Raw genomic sequence first — 19,130 nt, 5'->3', positions numbered from 1 at the left:
AATTGATTTATAAACAAACTGAAATTTGATATTACCAATAATCGCAAGGTTTGTTCGTCCCAAACTGTCTCAAGAACTTCGTCGGTTATAGGGTGTTGAAAAACGCGAGTTTTGGTAACTGGTTTTCCACCTTCCTACATTCAAAGCACAAGATTAAAATAATGATTTTGCTTAAACTAAAATATTCCTTGATAAAAATGTAATTATATTGGAAACATTCACAACAATATTGCACCGAATAGCCTTTCACTAGACTATAGATGATAATATAAATGACACCTAGATAAAACAGGTAATTTATTCTCAAAGATAATGTTTTTTAACTTATTCTTATATAAAGTGCCCCAGCTAAGTTTTCTCTATTAATATCTATTTCTGTTATATTAATTCAATAGTATACAGAAGAAATACTTAACAGTCTAACTGTAAATTAAAATAAAAGAACAAAACAGATCTAATAAGTTTTAATATCGGTAGCAACAGTTGGTTTAACGGGAAACTTTTTTAACATGTCTTGTTTACTTATGTATGCACTTCTCACAATGTAGGTAGTACATTTACAACCACTTATGGTTATCTACCGATTTTTTAATCTTATAAAGGTTGGAAAACACATCCCATTTGAGTAAGATTGCAAAATACTTATAACTCAAAAACGTAAGCGAAATCAAACCAAAACCATACTTTTAAATTTGGTTTCTAAATCCTGATTTACAATCCCTATTTCAATAGACATTTTTACAGTTGTAATTTGTTTCTGATATCTCGAGATTTTAAAGTGTGTACGTTTTTTTCCAGATTTGAAATAAAATTTTAAAAATTTTAAAATTTTGGCTTTCATTTTTAACGAAATTTCATAAATTAGTTTCTTAGTCAAAAACAAGATAAATCTAATAAAAAACTGAACTGAATAATAAAAAATTGAACTGAAAACTGATGGCTTCGAGTCTGAAATTTAAAAAAACTTAGTTAAGCCGAAAAGCTTAAAAAATGGACTTAAAATTATTAGAACTCAAATAAATTTGAACCAAAAAAACATTGACAACGCAAACAACTCCAAAGATTAAAGAAAAACACAAAAAAGCATAATCTGATAAAGAACTCATTACTAAAAAATAAAATTTTGAGAGAGTAGAAATTTAATGACAAATTAAAAAAAAACAAAAAACAAAGCTAGGAAGCTTGATAACCCAGAACTAAATAGTAATTTTTACATTTTATATTTACCGATCTGTCGTCAGAGATAGGTACATTTTGATAAAAAATATGTTAATTACAAATACGCGCCTCTGATCTTAGTTTTTCATTGCTTCGTGTAGGTATCGTTTTCATTTTATTTATATACTTTTTAGTTTCAGTTTTTATTTTCATTTATTTTAATTTTATTATTCGCGTCTCAGTGAATTACTTTAACAAAACTAAAAGAGTGCATAGTCAGGTAATTAATGTGCAAAAATTTAAACTCGTAACAAAACCAAATAAAACAGTGAATCACAAAAATAGTACATGATTGATCTGATCTGAAAATCTGGAAAAAATATAAATTTCGACAAAACTAATATTGTAAGATGAGGTACATTTTGCTGAAGGTTTTATACGCCGTAAATAAATTCTTCATTGTTTATCACAAGCAATCAAAAATTTTGAATTTAAATTCCTTCTAAAATACTAGTCCAATAATTCGGATTTGTTCAATAATTATTGAAATATTCTGTTCTCTAGATTTTATTTCTAATATTTACAAAATTTACTCGTTATATACACAGCTTCTTTTAATAGGTTGCTATTTTCTCTTATGATATATCAGTCAAGGATATTTACTTTTTAAAAGTTGTTTTTATCCCATAGAACGTAGTAACTACGCCTCAAATCCTTTGTGAAAATTTTCTCTACGAAATATTCATTTATAGAAATTTCTTTTGTAAGTTTTGGCAATGCTAAATTTATTTTACAGGTTTTTCACTTGCGTCACCTCACTTTTGTATGCCAATTTGCAACTTGAAAAATTTCCGAAAAAATATTTTTATAATAAAAATTCAAAGATTTGGAAGACTGGTCCGGTTCTGATTTTTTTCTAGTGGTTCAATGACACTATATCATTAAAAATAAGTGTGCAAAGTGAGCGTTTATTTTTGCAGAGCCTTAAAATAGGGCCAACTTTCGAACCCGAAATGCATCTCGAGCAGGAAGTTTAAATAGAATCCTAGAATTTAGCACCAAGTCAAGAATCCGGAAGAACATTTAACGTTGCCACCACCTTAATTAAATCATCACCACAACGTGATTTAAAAAAAGTGCAACATTCTTCTGCGGACTTTAGTCCTCCCACTGTCTTTTTCCGGCGTTTGTTGAGGACAAGGACGCCAAGCGTCGCGATACTGCGCATGTCTCACTAAAAACGTCTAATCGACTCGCCTATTTTGGTTAGAACCACCAACGAAACATTCTCCTGGCGTGCGGCCCGGAGGAAATTCACACATTATTTTCACAAATAGTAAACCTCGAGGTAATTCCAAGATCAACAAAAAATTCGATATTATTGACGGTGGGAAGATTCATCGAAATTAGCAGAAAGCCGAAAAACATTTACGAAAAAGTCGTAGAAGAAATGTTTTGGTGTAAAACATATAGGACCGGTTTATAGAACCGTCATTAATTTAATTCGCAATTAAATGCATGTTTAACTGATCACGTGACCAAATTGATGCAATTTGGTAAGTCCCATTCGCGTTGTTAAATTTTAACAACGAATTAATTTTTATCAGAGCTTTCTACAAACCGGCCCTTAAACTCACAACCTAATCTAAAATAAACTATTAAATGTTTCCATTTTGTGGCCTTTTTCCTTTGTGTAGATACTATTTTAGTTATTCAAAAAGTCAATCCAAAAAGGTCAAGAACTTTATTCACTCTTTTACCACTTTATGTAATTGAAAATATCCAATGAATTTTAAATTAATTTCAACAATTCTTTTGTAATTCACAAATCAGATTTAGTAAACGTATACTTTTCAATAAATCACTAAATTTGATTGAAAACTAAAACATTTATTATTTAACATTATTAGTTTTCATCAAAATTAACCCAAAGAAAAAAATCACTAAATTAGGAGGAAAGCGGAGATGTTTTTCATCCAAAAACGCAATAATTTCTCAAAGATATGCTTAAGGATCACTAAATTTGAAGCACGTGTCTAATCTTAAAAAATTAACTTTTCGGAACAAAACTAGAAAGAAAATGCGTTATTGGAATACTTATGTAAAAAATTATTAAACTAAAGAGAAAATAAGGTTACTTCTGCCGTTTTTTTAATGACTTTAACATGTTTTTGTCAGAAATGTACAAAAAAATACAAAAAATTCACTAAACTGTGTCAAAAATACGAGTTTTTAAGCAAGCCTCTGACGTTAAAAACTCAATGTATTCGAGAGACTTCGCTAAAATCAAACAAAAAATCACTAAATTACATAGAAAATACCATTCTACCTTTTCGAGAAATTTTACATTTTTTAGGCCAAAACTACAGAGGACTATAACTTAGGAGACGAAACAAGAAAAAAAAATCTCAGGATTTTCTGAACCCAAACAAATTGTACAGCAGAATAAAAATGAGGGCGCTTCGAGCGTTATACCGTCTCAGCGCTAAATCATTTTAAATTAATTTAAATCCAACTAATTCACTAATTACCTGGAAAAAAGGCAAAAATGTTGAGCTTTGCACTTTTATCAAACTGACGAAAGTTAATAACTAAAATTTTTATAAGGATCCTGAGAAAAAAATATTTAAAATTAAAATTTTGCGCTGCTGTCTGTATATTTCAAAACGCTGCGAATACGATTAAAGATACAAGAAAAATGTAGAGACTTAAATTTCCTTTATAAAAGGCCAGAAGACCGTATCTCTATCGTCAACGTTTTACGCCCAAAAGACGTTCAAAGATGCTGAAGCGACGGATTTATTTTATTTCACCGTGGTCAAGTAATGGAGAAGTAATTTAGACCTAAACTGTAGAAGATGAAAATATGGTGTTTACGACTTTGTTATAGGAAATTTAATCCTCCTCAACTTTGTTTTTTACACTTTTGTTGTATCTTTAAACGTACTCCCAGCGTTTTGAAAAATATGCGACGGCGACGGTGCGCAAAGAATTATCCCTTAGAATTATCAATTTGCGTCCCACCTTTTATTTTTCCGAATGCAGCACATACGGTTGAAGATACAAAAAAACGTGTAACAATATGGGGATATGGTCTCGCGGATTTTGTTATTGTAAACTTAATTCTCAGCAACTTTCTTCTTAACATTCCTAACATGCATCTGTAACAGCTTTTTAAAAAATATGGGTGGACTGCAAATTGGTTAAAGTTTGAATTTTTTTAAATTTAGTTTACGATAATTTTTTTTATTATGTTTACGTTTTATTATTGAGAATTTAATGCTTTGTTTGGCTCTATTTTTTGTTTGCTATGTGTTTAGCGTTATACAAATACAACCTTTTTTTCAAATTCATTGCTCTGAAAACTTAAATGGTAATGGAACAACTGCGCTCTCTAGCGACATTAACGGAACTATCGAGGACGCGAACATTTTATTTGTACGTTGTTTCATATCCTAACTTTTAGATATCATATCCGTAATTATTTCTCACGGTTTTGTCAATATTAAGCAAAAAATTTACTAAATTATGTCGAAAATGACCTAATTTTAAGCTTTTTTCGAGAATTTTAATATGCTTCTCAGCCAGAAATGAATTTTTACCCAAATATTATCAAAGATATGTCAAAGAATCACTAAATTGTGTAAAAATTATATTTTTCGAGTTTTCAAGTACGATTTTTAACTTTCAAACTCAGATTTTTTATGAGATTTCACCAAGACATAAACAAAAGAAATCACTAAGTTAAATGGAATACCACTTTTCTGCCTTTCGAGAATTTTAATGGTTTTTTGTTTCTTAAGGTTCTTTCAATATTAAACCAAAAAATTATTACCACATTAGGTCCAAAATTACACAACTTTTGCTTATATGCTTTCTAGAAATCGAAATGGAAATACATTTATTGATGTTTAGAAACATAAGTAAAACTTATCGATTACTATTGAAATTACAGTGAAAATAATCACATTTATAAACTCTTTTTATCCAGAAATGTAATTCTTTCACAAAATATTATCAAAGATAATCTAAATAATCACTAAACTGGGTATAAAATCCCGAGGTTTCGTTGAAACCGAAACGAAAAACACTAGATTATATCTGGAAAATAACAGAATTTCTATCTTATTTAGAATTTTAGTAGGTTTTCTAGGACAAAACGAAATGATTTCACATCGTTTAATCCAACAAATCACTAAATTATTACGACGAAAAGGAACAAGATTTTCTGCCTGAAATGCAATTATTTCATGAAATTTTGTCAAAGATAAGCTAAAGAATCATTAAAGTGGGTCGAAAATTGCATAATCTTTACCTTGTTAGAGCTTTAAGTTTAGCTCTGATCTTAAAAAAAACTGAGTTTTTCGCTAATTTTTGTCAAAGTCCACACGAAAAATTGAGTTGGATAAAAAAGAACAGAATTTTTACCTTCTTCAATCTTTCAACAGGTTTGCTTTTTCCTGTAAATGAGCACAAAACAAGTAATTGGCAATAAATTACTAAGGGGTTGTAGATTTCTTGATTGATTAATTTGTCTTAATTAATTATCATTATATTTAACCTTTAATGAATTAATTTTAGCAAAATTCACACTTATTTTTGTATAAAAGACGGATTTAGTGCTCGTATATTTGCGTGTCCTCATAAATTTTGTGTGGTGACAAGGTTAAAACATTGGTTTTAGAAAAAGACAAAAACAGACTGGTCCAAAAATCACAAAGCGATTTTTGCCTTTTGCGTTTCATGACTTAACATATTTTTGGAAATTACGCGCAATTAACGTCGCACATTTTTGTCTAGAAATAGATCGCACCAAATTAGGCTTTCATACTTAGAACAAAAAAAAATAAAAAATTCAAAAATTACGTTTTTACGAAAAGGCGGAAAACTATAAAGTGATGCAGTCATCTGATGCATTTCTTAATGGCGCTAAAAATAAATCGCTAATTATAGCACATAATCCAAACATTGCAACATTTAATGCGTGCTTAATTAATTTTAAAAAATCTCACCTAATTTACAGTTTTTTTTGAAAAATGAAGTTTAAATCCTCGAATTTAGGAAAAGTCGTGCACTGCACTAAATTTCGACAGCCACTGAAGGCTTCCACCGGCAATCTGAGCGAGCGTCGTTGTGTTTTTGACGTCATTCGTCCAAAATTAGTAGCGGCGCGTCTTTAATTTGCAATAGAGCACCACATAAGTCGGCAACCTTACGTTTTATGTTTATAATTGGGTTGGGAGGAAAAAACTCACCGTGATCGTTGTTGTGACTTTTGTGCTGCTGCTGCGTTTGGCGTTGCTGCTTGACGTCGATTTGACGCTCGATTCGATGCCGGAGAGGATCACTTGGGCACCGAGGAACTTGTTCAACAGACCTCTGGCTTCGACGTCTTCGGAGCTGTCGCCTTCGCGAATATCTGCAAGATGGACGGATTTGTGACAACGATGTGTGTTTTCGGGGGCGGTTCGACGAAATTCAGATTATTTTTGGATAATTTGTCGCAGTTCCTTTTGCTCTAAATAGACAAAGAATGCCTACGAGATGTTTTAAAATATACAGAGTGTAACGAAAAGATAAAAGAGCGTCAAAGTCCAAAAATTAATATCGTTTTTTTATATTTTTTTAATGAAGTAACCGATTTTTATGAAATTTGGCTATAATTTGTTATCAAAACTACATGTTTGTGCGTCATTTCTTTTTTTAACTTCTTTTAGAACATATTTTTGTTATACGTTATCCGAGTGACGTTTTTATTATTTTTTAGTGTTTTTTTGTTTCCCTAACACAATATTAATTTGATTTCATGAAAGACGGTATGGTATACAAAGTGTTCGTTTTTTGAACTCCAACAAGGGGATCATAATTATTATAAGAGATACAAGGTTGGTTAAATTAGGGCAAAGTTGCGCATTTTTATGCTGAACAATAATTATATGCAAGAATTTTTTTTTATTTTTTCTATTTTTTTTTCTATTTATTGTATTGTATCTTCATCAGGTCACAATTTTAGCGTTTAGTTATTATATTGTTGGATAATTTAAACTTATCGAAGAATTTTCTTTTCTTTGCGTGCCTTCCACGTTCACGCAAAGAAAAATTAAAAAATGATGTAATATTTTAGCGTGTTTTGAGAACGTTTTTTAACCAAACACGCAATTATGTCTCCAAACTTGGTTAAAAAATTGCCGAATTGAGCCGAAAATAGTCATCTTTGTATTGTGGCAAAGAATCACTAAATTAGGTCAAACATTACATTTTTTTCTTTTTAAAGCGTTTTAATACACCTTTGAAGTTGTTTGTTAAGTTAATTTTTAATTAGTTTATTTTGCTTAATTTTTGAAATAATATAATTTTCATTTTTAAACAAGTGAAAATTTTTGCTTTTCTTATGTATATTTTCCTCAAAATTTCAGACCTGGTTCCATTTTGCATCTACAAACAATATTTTTTGAGAAATTGATCATACTCGGCACTTGGGGTAAAAAAAGTTATATCGTTAAAAAACTTAATTGTTCTACTTTTGTAATGTCGATTTGTCTTAGAATTTATAATCTGTTGTTGTTAGTTTTCATCTGAGACTGAGAGTTTTTGAGATATTGATGAAAATTTAGTTCGTTTAAGTCAAAATTAAGAATTATTCTGTTCTCTTGGAATAATAAATAATTGTTGAAATAAATTATAACAGACTGTTTTGTAATTCAAATTGTTACCCACAAACCATGAAATTTTTGAACATTAATTACTTATTTTAAATGCTAAAATTATTTTAGAAATTGATAAACTGTTAGATGAACAATTTGAACTTGAATTTAACCTCATTTCAAATTTATCGAAACTTTTGCTCAATTTGATAACTCAAATACAAGTTCCAAATAACATTTTATACTGAAAATGGGAATTACCTTCAGATTTCATCCTGCTAATGACATCCTGTACACCGGTCACTTTACTGCGATTCGTCAAGAAAGTCTCCCCCGCCACAGTTCTGGACGAAGACGTCTTCACAGTCACAGTCCTTTCGGTGGACCCCTCTCGACTATCACTGCTTCCTGTTTCCTTGAAGCTAGAAGTGCGCAAAATCAATCCTGCCTTTGGGTAGGATGACTGCCTTTCACTCTTCGAGGTTTCAACTACCGAAAAATAAGCCTAAGAAACGAAATTAATCAATTTGGAGACTCACCAGCATTTTCAATGAATTTCTGCGATAGAGCTTTCACCGATCCTCGTCGATTAAGTTTAGTGGTTTTAGATTCGTCTTCGATTTTCTTTTTCGAACTTGTTAGACTTTTAAGTGAAGGAGTATCTTTATAACCGAACTTCTGTGTAGTTGTTACGCTTGTGATTCCTTTACTTTTCCCATCTTCGTCTCTTCCCAAGTCTTTGGGGTCGCTCGAGTATTTCGTTACGCTAATTTCACCAACGGGTTCTTGCCCGTTTTCGGAATAGTATTGGCTCCTTATCACCGTTCCTTGAACTAAATAAATATTATACTATTTTTTATTTATTTTTGGTTGAGTAGAAAAATAAAATCAACCATATTTTGTCCAACATTTTTGAAAGTACGACTCCTAGGACAAAAATGAAGACAGATTTAGATTTCTCAGATAATTTTAGATCAAAAAATTTTACTTTTGACATGAACTTTCGGTTATTGTAATCGTGATAATATTTTTAGTGGTAGTGTTTTTATAAATACAAATTTAGACCAAGTTGTTTTACTTGCGCAATTGTCACAAAATTTTGTTTAGAAAGAAGTCGTATTAGATCAATTTCAATATTTAGTTTTTTATTTATTTTTGGTAGAGTGGAAAAACCATATTTTGGCTATAATAATAATAATTAATAAAACTACGAACTGTAGAACAAAAATGAAGTCACATTATTTGGAATATATAATGTTAAATAAGGATACTTTTGACTAAAATTTTTAGTTGTAGAATCACAAACCTGGCAAAGTGAAGAAACAAAATTACCTTAAAAAAGGTCTAATACATGCATGCATACAGATAGGTACAGCAATACAAAATGTAAATAACGTCCAAAAAGCAGAAGAAGTAAGTACGTCACTGCCATAAAAAAGAAAAGTGAAAAGTCAAAAACAACAAAAATAAAAAATATTAAGGAACATAACGTAACGAGTATGCACAAAATCCTACAAAGAACAGACAACAATACTAATAATAAAAAGAAGAGAAAATGAAAAAAATGATAACAACATTTATAAAAAACAAGGTATATGTACAACGTAGTAGAAAAAAAAACTCTTACAGCTTACATCACCGCTCAAAAACTCTAAAAGAAACTATCTTTGGAGCATGCTTAAAAAAAGGATCGAAAATCTACCAATAACACAAGCGAATAAAAAAGAAAATAAACAAATAAAAAAAATAAAACAAAACGCAAAAATAAGAGACAGGAAGGAAATTAAGAGAGAATGAAATATTTACGAGTTGTAGACTGAAAAAATCCTTAAAAAACAAAGAAACGTATTAGTTGTCTCAAAAATATTTAAATGCTAACGTCGCATTTTCTCAAAAAGTTAGTGATAAATTATTCACGCACTTTAATAAGTTTACACCCAATATAATTTATAGCTTCAATAAGAGATCTAATGATTAATATATATTTTATATTTTTATCAACCTTATTTAAAAAAAAACTCCGGATAAAAGCATATCAAAATATTAATCAATTAGCATGCCAGAGAAACCGGACATTAAAATAAATAACCAAAAAAACACAATATTACACCCAGAAAGGAAAACCTGAAAATACACAAAAGAAAAATAGAGAAGATACAATTCATAAATCAGAGAAAAATCCGACCAAAAATAACTCTTTAATATACTAATTTGATAATGAAAGTGATTAATAATCTATACTGTTTAAAGCACAAATGAGTAATAGCGACTCAGTGCCTTCAATAATTGAGATTGCAAAAACTTTTATTTTGGGGAAAAACATTGAAATCAATACCAAATCAATTTCAACTTCGTAATAACCATTTGTGAGTGTCACAAGTGATAAAGTGTAATGTGTGAGTCACTGATGTTTTTGTGTACGCGAAAAAGGTCGCCAGGAGTCATGGTAATAGTACCTCAACGAACAGTTTAGAGTGCAATTTATGACTTGAAAGGGGTGGTTGATGAATTGTAATTGTAGAACAAGTTTTAGACTAAATTATTCATTAGTATTAACGGATTTTTTACCTTTAGTTGTGTCAGTTTTATTCTGGGCTCTTAACGCTCTCAGTCCAAACAGCGGACTCCCATTCTCATCTGTTGGCCCTACTCCGTAACTTGAAGTGATGCTGTCGGTGGGTTTGGTTTCTTTAACTGGACTAGACCTCGATTTTTTTGCAACAGAACTTCGAGTGGTAGTCGTAACTGTAGTATCCGTAACTTTCCTCAAATTTCGTTGTTTGACCCATTCTGGTGTTGTATCAGTTGTAACGACTGGTTTGGAAGCTGGAGAAGTTTTCTTCAATTGAGTTGTGAACACTTTGGAAGGACTTGTTGTTACTCGTTTAGTTTTGGTTTCAGGACTTTGACTCTTTCTGATGCTGCGCTTCGTTTCAGGACTTTGACTCCTTCTGGTTTCTGTTACTTTCGTACATTCAGAGGAACTTTTCCGTTCATTGTAAGCATAGGATGATCTATATTCTGTGCTTCTTTTTTCAACAGTTTCCTGTGATTGCTTCACAGTTTTCACAGGACTTTTTTCCCGAACAACTGTTTTTTTACTAACTTCTACTAACTTTCCTTCCGAAATCAATTTTTTAACAATTCGAATTTGAGCTCGAATCTTTCGTCGGATTTCATAACTTACAACTTTTTCAAGCTGCAAGAAATCAACGTTATTTGAATCATATTAGGTGCTAGTTTACTTACCAATTCCTCCAATATTTCCAAATCATAAATTTCTTCAATTTCTTCTTCTGTGATTTCTTCTATGGAAGTTCTACTCTTCACCGTGGCAGTGTTAGCGACGGTAACAGTCCGTCCTGAATCAGTTCTCCTCAAAGTAACCCCAAATTTGGTTTGACGTACATCAGTGCTTTCTTCAAGTTTTTTACTCATTTGATTAATACTATCACGATGTGGGCTATTAGGCCTCAAACTTCTATCCAAAGGTTTCATGTAACCTGGAATGTCACCTTCTGGAGACAAAGATCTCCTTGCCACTTCCTGTGGTTTTTCTGGTGACTTTGAACGCACTTTATCTAGATGAAGTTGCGTCGATTTTAAAGTCTTCTCTTCCTGATCCTTCTCATAAGTAAGTTTCCGGGACGCTTCAGTTTTAAGTCTCCTTCCTTCAAAAACTGAAGGACGGCTTAAAATATCGCGCTGTTTGAGAATCTCTTGGTCTGTGTTTTTATTTTCAAACAACGCTTTGGCTTTCTTCACGGTTTCTGTGCTTCTTAGACGACCGGTTGGACTCAAAACCGATTTCGGTTCTTCTTGGCTCGGACGTCTTGTGGATTTTGGTGTCGAATCTGGTAATTTAGGAGAACTATCTCTTCGGCTATATTTACTTTCCGAAACTTCTGTTTTAATTGAGGAATATTGGTTAGAAGGCCTTCTGGTGGGTGTTGTTTCTTTTGTGGGCGATTTTCTACATGGCTCTGCACTAGGTTTAATATCAATTTTTGAAAGAGACACAGGTTTAGTGGAGTCAGTGGTTAGCTTAGCAGTTTTGATGAATTTGTTCACTTTATCTGAAACACTTAACAAGCAGTCATCTTCTTTAATGGTTTCGTCAACATCATCAAAAGTTGGTCTTTCAACTTTTGCGGCAGGTCCTTTCTGAGTTACGACTTCTTCGGCAGTTGTGATAAAATGCGCCACTTTGTCGGAAACACTAACATCTTCTCCGGGATAGTATTGACACTTAGGGCTCTTAGGTCTTTGTGGTAAGTCTTGAGGCGTGGTCAATTGTTCAGCTGTCGTTATAAACTTGTTAACTTTTTGTGAAACACTTAAAAGGCAATCGTCGGATTGCAAATCTTCGGTCACTTCTAATTTCGGGCGTTCAACCTTAGGAGCAGGTCCTTGTTTGGGTTTTGAAACACTCTTGTCCGAAAATTTGTTGATTTTCTTGTCAATGCTTTGAAGACTGATATCTTTCTCTGTGTCCAGTTTTGTGTCCACAACTTCCGTAATTCTGCTGAATTCTTTAAGATCTTCGCTTTCTAGAATTGGAATGTCTGATAGCTTTTTCGGTTTTCGGAATGTCTCATCAGGTTCGGCGATTTGATCGGGATATCTTGGAGTTGTCTCATCATCTGAAGATACAGGTAATGGACAGATGCGATCAGGTGTTGGTTCTCTTGAAGATTTAGATCTTTGTAGATCCACAATCACTTCTCGTTCAGTCGCCTCATTATTAATAACAATAGATTTCGTAGTGATGCATTTTTCTTGCTTCGTCTTGGATGCAAGTAATTCAGGTTTTGAAGCTCCTCTCACTGGGGTTTTATGATCAGGGCGCTTTTTAATAATTTGGTCACTTGTAGTACGAGAGATTTTACCCTTTTTCAAGCTGGTTGAAATTTCATGTGTCACTTCGCCGTCTAAGCTATCTATGATGGATTCGTCATCGGATGAAACATGGCCATTTTGCAATTTTGGTTTTTTAGTAACTGTTTTAGTTAGTTTTGAAACTGTTGTTTTTGGTGTTGTTTTCCCCGAACTTACGGTTACAGTTGTACTAACTACGTGACGTTTGGGTGTTGTTGTACGTTTCGTGTCAATCTCTATTACCTTTTGTGTTTTCTTAGTTTTAGGTTCCTCTGGTTTGAGGGGTTGAAGGCGTTTTGTTGGAGTAATTGAAGTTTTTGTGACTTTTTTGTTAATTGTATCATCAATTCGGTGAGTTCTGATGTGAACACGGTTATCTTCTTTAGCCTGGTTAAGATTCTCAACATCATAAAGTGTAATTTTTGCCGTTGTCTTTTTTACATCTTTTGGTTTAGGTTTATCATCAACCACCTTTTTTACACTTCTGTCAGTTTTGGTAGTGCTTGTAATTTTGTTGGTGGTAATATAATTATTTCTTTCAGACAAGGGTTTTTTTGTTGGCGAATCAGTTTTTCTGGTAACAGAACATGTGCGTTCACTTTCAATAAAAAGTTGTGCTGATTTTTTAGGAGACTCTTTCTTTACAGTTTTAGTTGTTGTTTTGGTCCCAGTTTCTAGAACTTCCCTGTTAAGAACAGACTGAGTTTTCTTTTTACTCAAATCTGTTCGTTGAACTTCTTCCTCTTTACATAGCTGGCTAATAAACTTCTTTGTAGCCAATGGTTCTTCAACTGGCACTCTTCCTTCCAATTCTGTAACGTGTGTAACGGTGTGAACCTCTTCAATTTCTTTTTCTTCATCGGTGGTCGTGGATGATGTTGAATCTTTTCTCGTTCTAGCTTTATCTTTGCTCGGTGATGTTGGGTAAGTCAAATATTCAGATTTGTCTGGTTTTCTTAAAGTAGGACCTTTTTCAGACACTTTTCTAATTTGAGATGGAAATTCCTCAATTTTTGGTCCTTCTTTCTTGTCAGTTTTTGTTTTTTCAGGATATTTTTCATGAGGTTTTTTCTCTGGGGACTTTCTGATTTGGGATGGAAATTCGTTAATTTGTGATGGCTTCTTGACATCTTCCTCGGATGATTCTTCCTTGTCATGTTCTTCGCTTGAAGGGAACAATTTGCTTTTTTCAGGAGAATATCTTGTTTCGCTAAACTTAGCTGGTTCCTTTTCTTTTTGAGGTGTCTTTCTAATTTGTGCGGGAAATTCGCAAACTTGGGGAAACTCTTTCGAGGAACTGGTGCGTTCAGGATATGGTTCCAGTGGTTCCTTTTCAGGAGACCGTCTAATCTGAGAAGGAAATTCAGAAATTTTTGGACCATCTTTAAGCGGACTCTTCTTTTCGGGGTAAGGACCTAATGGTTCTCTTTCAGGTGTCTTCCTAATTTGGGAAGGAAATTCAGAAATTTTGGGACCATTTTTAACTGGACTCTTCTTTTCAGGGTAAGGACCTAACGGCTCCCGTTCTGGTGATTTTCTGATTTGGGAAGGAAATTCCGAAATTTTTGGACCATCCGTAACCGGAGTCTTCTTTTCAGGGTAAGGACCTAACGGTTCTCGTTCTGGTGTTTTTCTAATTTGAGAAGGAAATTCAGAAATTTTTGGACCATCCTTGACTGGACTCTTCCTTTCAGGATAAGGACCTAACGGTTCTCGTTCTTGTGATTTTCTGATTTGGGAAGGAAATTCTGAAATTTTTGAAACGTCTTTAACTGGACTTTTCTTTTCAGGATAAGGACCTAACGGTTCTCTTTCTGGTGTTTTCCTGATCTGGGAAGGAAATTCAGAAATTTTGGGACCGTCTTTAACTGGACTCCTCTTTTCAGGGTATGGACCTAACGGTTCTCGTTCAGACGTTTTTCTGATCTGAGAGGGAAATTCGCTTATTTTTGAACCTTCCTTCACCGGGCTCTTCTTCTCTGGATAAGGTTCTAACGGTTCTTTTTGTGGAGATTTTCTAATTTGGGATGAAAATTCAGAAATGTTTGGGCTTTGTTTAACAGGACTTCTCCGTTCTGGTTCCCTTTCGGGAGATCGTCCAATTTGAGAAGGAAATTCAGAAGTTTTTGGGCCAATTTTTACAGGACTCTTTTTTTCTGGATATCCTCTGTCCTTTGTGGGACTTTTGCGTTCAGGAGAAGAAAGTTCTTTCGTGGGGCTGGTTTTTGGAGCAGATCCCCGTCTTGTTCCAATTCTATCAAGACTATTTTTTCTCTTATCTGTTTCGTTTGTGATCCCCAAAATTTGGCGACAACGTTCTTCGTACGTATCAGTTCTTTTAAATGGTCTGTCTGCCCTTGGAGATTCTTTAGTTGGAGAAATATTTCTCAAACTATTAGTTCTAGTTACATCTCGAGGACTTCCTTTCTTGGGTGACGAATCATTCAATGGTGAAGTTGGTGACCGATCAGTAACTCTTTTTCTCGAAATCTCCAAAGTCGAAGGTCTTGATTTCGTAATTACTGTAGTTTCATTCGTATCCAAATCGGTAACAATGTCAGTATTTCTTAGAAACTCAATATCGCTTGCAACGCTAGTTGGCGAAGGGCTTCTAGATCTGGTCTTGGACATGTGCTTCCTTCTGGTCAAAGTACTACTATCAATTTCAGTGTTCTTCCTTCTGGTCAAAGTACTACTATCAATTTCAGTAGTATTGGTCTTGCAAGTGTTACTTCTAGTTTTATGAGTAACAGTTTCGCTACTTATCGTTTTCTTGGGAGAAATGCTTCGCCTATCGGGTGATAGTCGGGATGGATGTCTGTTTTTCTCCGGGCTGGTGCTACTTCGCAGAGAGTTTGTACTTGTTCTCAGACTGCGAGTAGGCGAAGAACACTTGCTTATCCTGTCTGGACTGACTGCTCTCAAGGAGCGAGCAAAAGCATCATGTGTTGGACTAACCTCAACGCTGATTTTTCTATTAATGTAGTCACTTCGGTAAGTTGTGTCGTATTGTCCTTCGGTTGGCGAAAGTTTTTGATCGAGCTCGGATTTTCCAGGCTTGATGGGTTGACGCCGTTCTGGTTGCTCGTATTGTGGGCGTTTCTCTGGACTTTTGGCCCTGGGTGTCTCTTGTTTGGGTTCCATCCTGTCCCTATTGTCTTGTTTTTCAATTGCGATGAATTCCTCGTTAATTTTATTTTTGCGTTGTTCTTCTTGATACCTTCGTTCATCTCTGGTAACTGTTGTAGTTTTGGCATCATCAAATGTTTGATTCCTGGTGTCGGAAACATGTTTGACGACTGTGGTTTTAACCGTTGGTTCTTCACAAATACCTTCAACGTTTTTTACGACGGTTGTTCTAGTCGTAACATTTGAGTCGTAGGTAGTACTTGGTTCTTGTCTCGTATCATATACATCTTTAACAACTGTTGTCTTGTGAGTAGAAGTCGGTTGTTCACTTCGAATAACAATTGTATTTGTTGAACTCTTGGAAACATCTCTTGCTGAATCCATTGTAGTTTTATTATCGACGGAATCAGATTTTACAGATCTGGTGATGGTTCTGGTGGTTGCTGGTTGTAACTCTTGGTCATGAACATATCGGGTAACCGTTGTAGTGGTACTAGACGGTTGTTCTGTGATGTATCGCGTTTTTGTTTCATTTTGGTTGGATCTGGATTCAACAGCTTGAGAAGAACTAAAAGTCGATGATCGTTGTTCGGAGGTATTTTTAGTTGACTGTGAAGTCGTTCCTCCTCTAACTTCGTATTTGGTAGTTGTTACAGTAGTACCATCGGGCAAGGTTCTGGTTTCTCGGGTAACTTTGGTTTTTCCCTCAACATAGTTCGGGTGTTTTTTCAACTCACTGGGGATATTCTCAGTGTAGGTTTTTCGTGAAACAAGATATTCGTCAATCTGGTTCGAAGGTGTTTGAATAATATCACCACTCGTCGAACGTTGTTCTGTTACATATCTTGAAGAGGAAGAAGTTTTGGTGGACGAGGTCTTAAACGAAGAATTTTCATCACCTCCTGAAGCTTCTTGTTTGATGACTGTATTAGACGAAGCACCAACAGCTTTAGTAAAGTTTTTATCATCACCATCTTTGTACACAGATGCTTGTTGTTCGTTTTTTGCAGCAAAATCAAGCTGACCGCCTTCAATTTTTTCACTTCCGGAAGTTGTAGCTACTTTACTAGTAGTGAAAGTTTTTCCATCGTCACTCTTCTTGTTTGAAGTAACCACAGTCCAGCCTTGATTGCCCAAACCTTTTTCTGGGATCAACGTTATTTTTGACCAAAACATTTGATTAAACTTACCAATGAGGCGATAACTGTCGTCTCTTGTGGGTGATTCTGAATCTCGTATTTCCTTCGTTTTCATGCTGATGAAGCTATGATCGGCTAGAGAATCTGCATGGGTTGAACAGGATTTGCTTTCAGTGGTTGTTTTGGTAGTTTTCTGAATATCGGAACTGACTTCTCCAGAATTGTAAAACTCGCGTAGTCTCGCTTCGCGTAGTTTGTACATGTGGGCGCGGATCTCCTTTTTGCGGCCGAAATCTTCAGTGTCTTGCCACATTTTTCGCAAGAGGTCTTCGTCTTTGATGAGGGATACGTCCCCCGACGTTTCGACCGACATTTCCTGGTCAAAGTATAAATTAGTTGACATCATCAGACATTGTGGGAGGTGTGGGAATGTTACGCAATGTTTGTCATTCAAAATTTGGGCGTTTGAAGGATTCTTTTCTTATTAATGGACAAGAAATTTTCCTAGTGTGCTATTTTTGATGTATTTATTTTTCGATAATTTGGTTTATCTGGATAACGTCAGATTTTTGGCGAATTTTCAAGTTTACTACGTGATTATTGAAATGACATTGCTTACAAATTTCCAAATATTTTTTATTTTATGATGAACAGGTGTCAAATATCGTAAAGTCGTGACATAATTAACCTTGAAAACACAGTGCGTGTGATTACTGCATGCATATGGAACACCTATTTTAGTCTTTTGCTTTTGCATAACTATTATGGTACGATTTATAAGTATATATAAACAACAATCTTCGTAAATGGATTACCATAAATGTACCGACTTAAATTTTTATAATTATAAAATAAATAGTTTTTACGGATTTATGAACAGGTTCTAAAAATGCGAATTATTAATTGTTCATATCCAAACATAGTTTGCATTGATGCTTTTTATAAAACAATCAAAATTTTGCTAATTATCTGTAAAACGGGATTTTGTACTGCTGACTTTTTTCTCTAATTTTAACCCTAAGAAAAATTTCAATAGAAGTTATTTTTTTTATAAAAACTGGTTAAAAAGCAATCAACAATGTATCAAATTCAACAAAAGTTATGTTAAATTTGCCTTTTTTAATCTGTTTAAGGAAAATTAGGTTTTTTGTCGAACAATACAGGGTGTATCAGAAATACGTGTCTTAATTTTACTTAATAAAACACATCAAATAACACAACTTTTTTATATAAAGTTTTGTAAAATTATTATTTATAACTTTTACTATTTCCCTTCTTTTTTGTGTAAACGAGCCGGTCAGTGTTTAATTAGTTTGTATTCATAGCAACAATTTTCATTGTTGTTTTAAATCGTTTAAATTGTTCCTTTCTCTCACAACGAAAATAGTTCGGCTCTTTTATTTTTGTACCCATAGGCGACACGTATTTCTGATACACTTTGTATAGCTAAACTGGCTCACAAAACAAAAAACAATTGTTTTTTTGCTTGTTTCATTTGATTAATTCGGTATTGAACTTGAAACCAATTTATTTTGACTTAATCAAAACATCGAATAATAAAAAAATCGTCAAAAATAAGCATTATTGATTGATTAATTTCGTAAAAAATTGTGTTTGCTAAAACAGACTAAAAAATTACAAAATTAAAACATTAATTAGATATGTGTACAGAGTGATTAAAAATGAGCCATCTTGAATATGTCAGAAAATATGAGGCGGCTCGTTTTTTAAAATCACTCTGTGTAATTATTAGTCTTTTTCGAGTGTTCTATTGCTTAATAGTCGGACAGATTGTTAATTTTTCTTATTTTCATTACTTATTACTTATTAAGCAAGTTTTTATTTCGAAATTTTTCTAAAACGACGCAGTTAAATGAAAACTGATATTTTGTTCATTATTATACCCAGGTTTAGTTACTTTTTGGTAAAACATTTCGTCAAAAAATAAATCAAAAAAAAAACATAAAATGTGAAAGAAAAAATTTTGTTATTTGTATCTCTTTCATCGTCTAAGCAAGTTTAAAAACCATGTCATCAATATAATTTCTGAGATTTTGCTAACCACTTTTTTCTCGAAATTTTATTATAAATGAACCATTAAATCAACAAATTAGTTAAAGAATACCGGTTTTGTTTTGAAAAATCACGAAAATACTTTTGAATAATTAAATTAAGCCAAAAA

General features: G+C 33.2%; 1 protein-coding gene across 2 annotated transcripts in view; it reads right to left on the bottom strand.

The window, feature by feature from the left end:
- LOC657834 (uncharacterized) overlaps positions 1 to 19,130 on the bottom strand; it is a 34,194-nt gene that overhangs the window by 10,349 nt on the left and 4,715 nt on the right. For both annotated transcript variants that reach the window (XR_001575264.2, XM_015982277.2), the window contains exons 2-8: positions 17,000 to 17,324; positions 11,052 to 16,954; positions 10,371 to 11,001; positions 8,342 to 8,635; positions 8,064 to 8,291; positions 6,414 to 6,577; positions 36 to 134 (exon numbers count right to left, since the gene is read on the bottom strand). Coding sequence is in view for 1 of the 2 variants with exons in the window: in XM_015982277.2 (XP_015837763.1) it covers positions 36 to 134; positions 6,414 to 6,577; positions 8,064 to 8,291; positions 8,342 to 8,635; positions 10,371 to 11,001; positions 11,052 to 16,954; positions 17,000 to 17,321 (7,641 nt within the window). In the remaining variant the exon portion in view is untranslated. The remainder of the gene's footprint in view (positions 1 to 35; positions 135 to 6,413; positions 6,578 to 8,063; positions 8,292 to 8,341; positions 8,636 to 10,370; positions 11,002 to 11,051; positions 16,955 to 16,999; positions 17,325 to 19,130) is intronic.

This window comes from Tribolium castaneum, chromosome 6, assembly GCF_031307605.1.
Source record: "Tribolium castaneum strain GA2 chromosome 6, icTriCast1.1, whole genome shotgun sequence".
Lineage (NCBI taxonomy): Eukaryota > Metazoa > Arthropoda > Insecta > Coleoptera > Tenebrionidae > Tribolium > Tribolium castaneum.
Note: the sequence above shows the minus strand (reverse complement) of the source record. Positions and strands in the feature narration are given on the sequence as shown.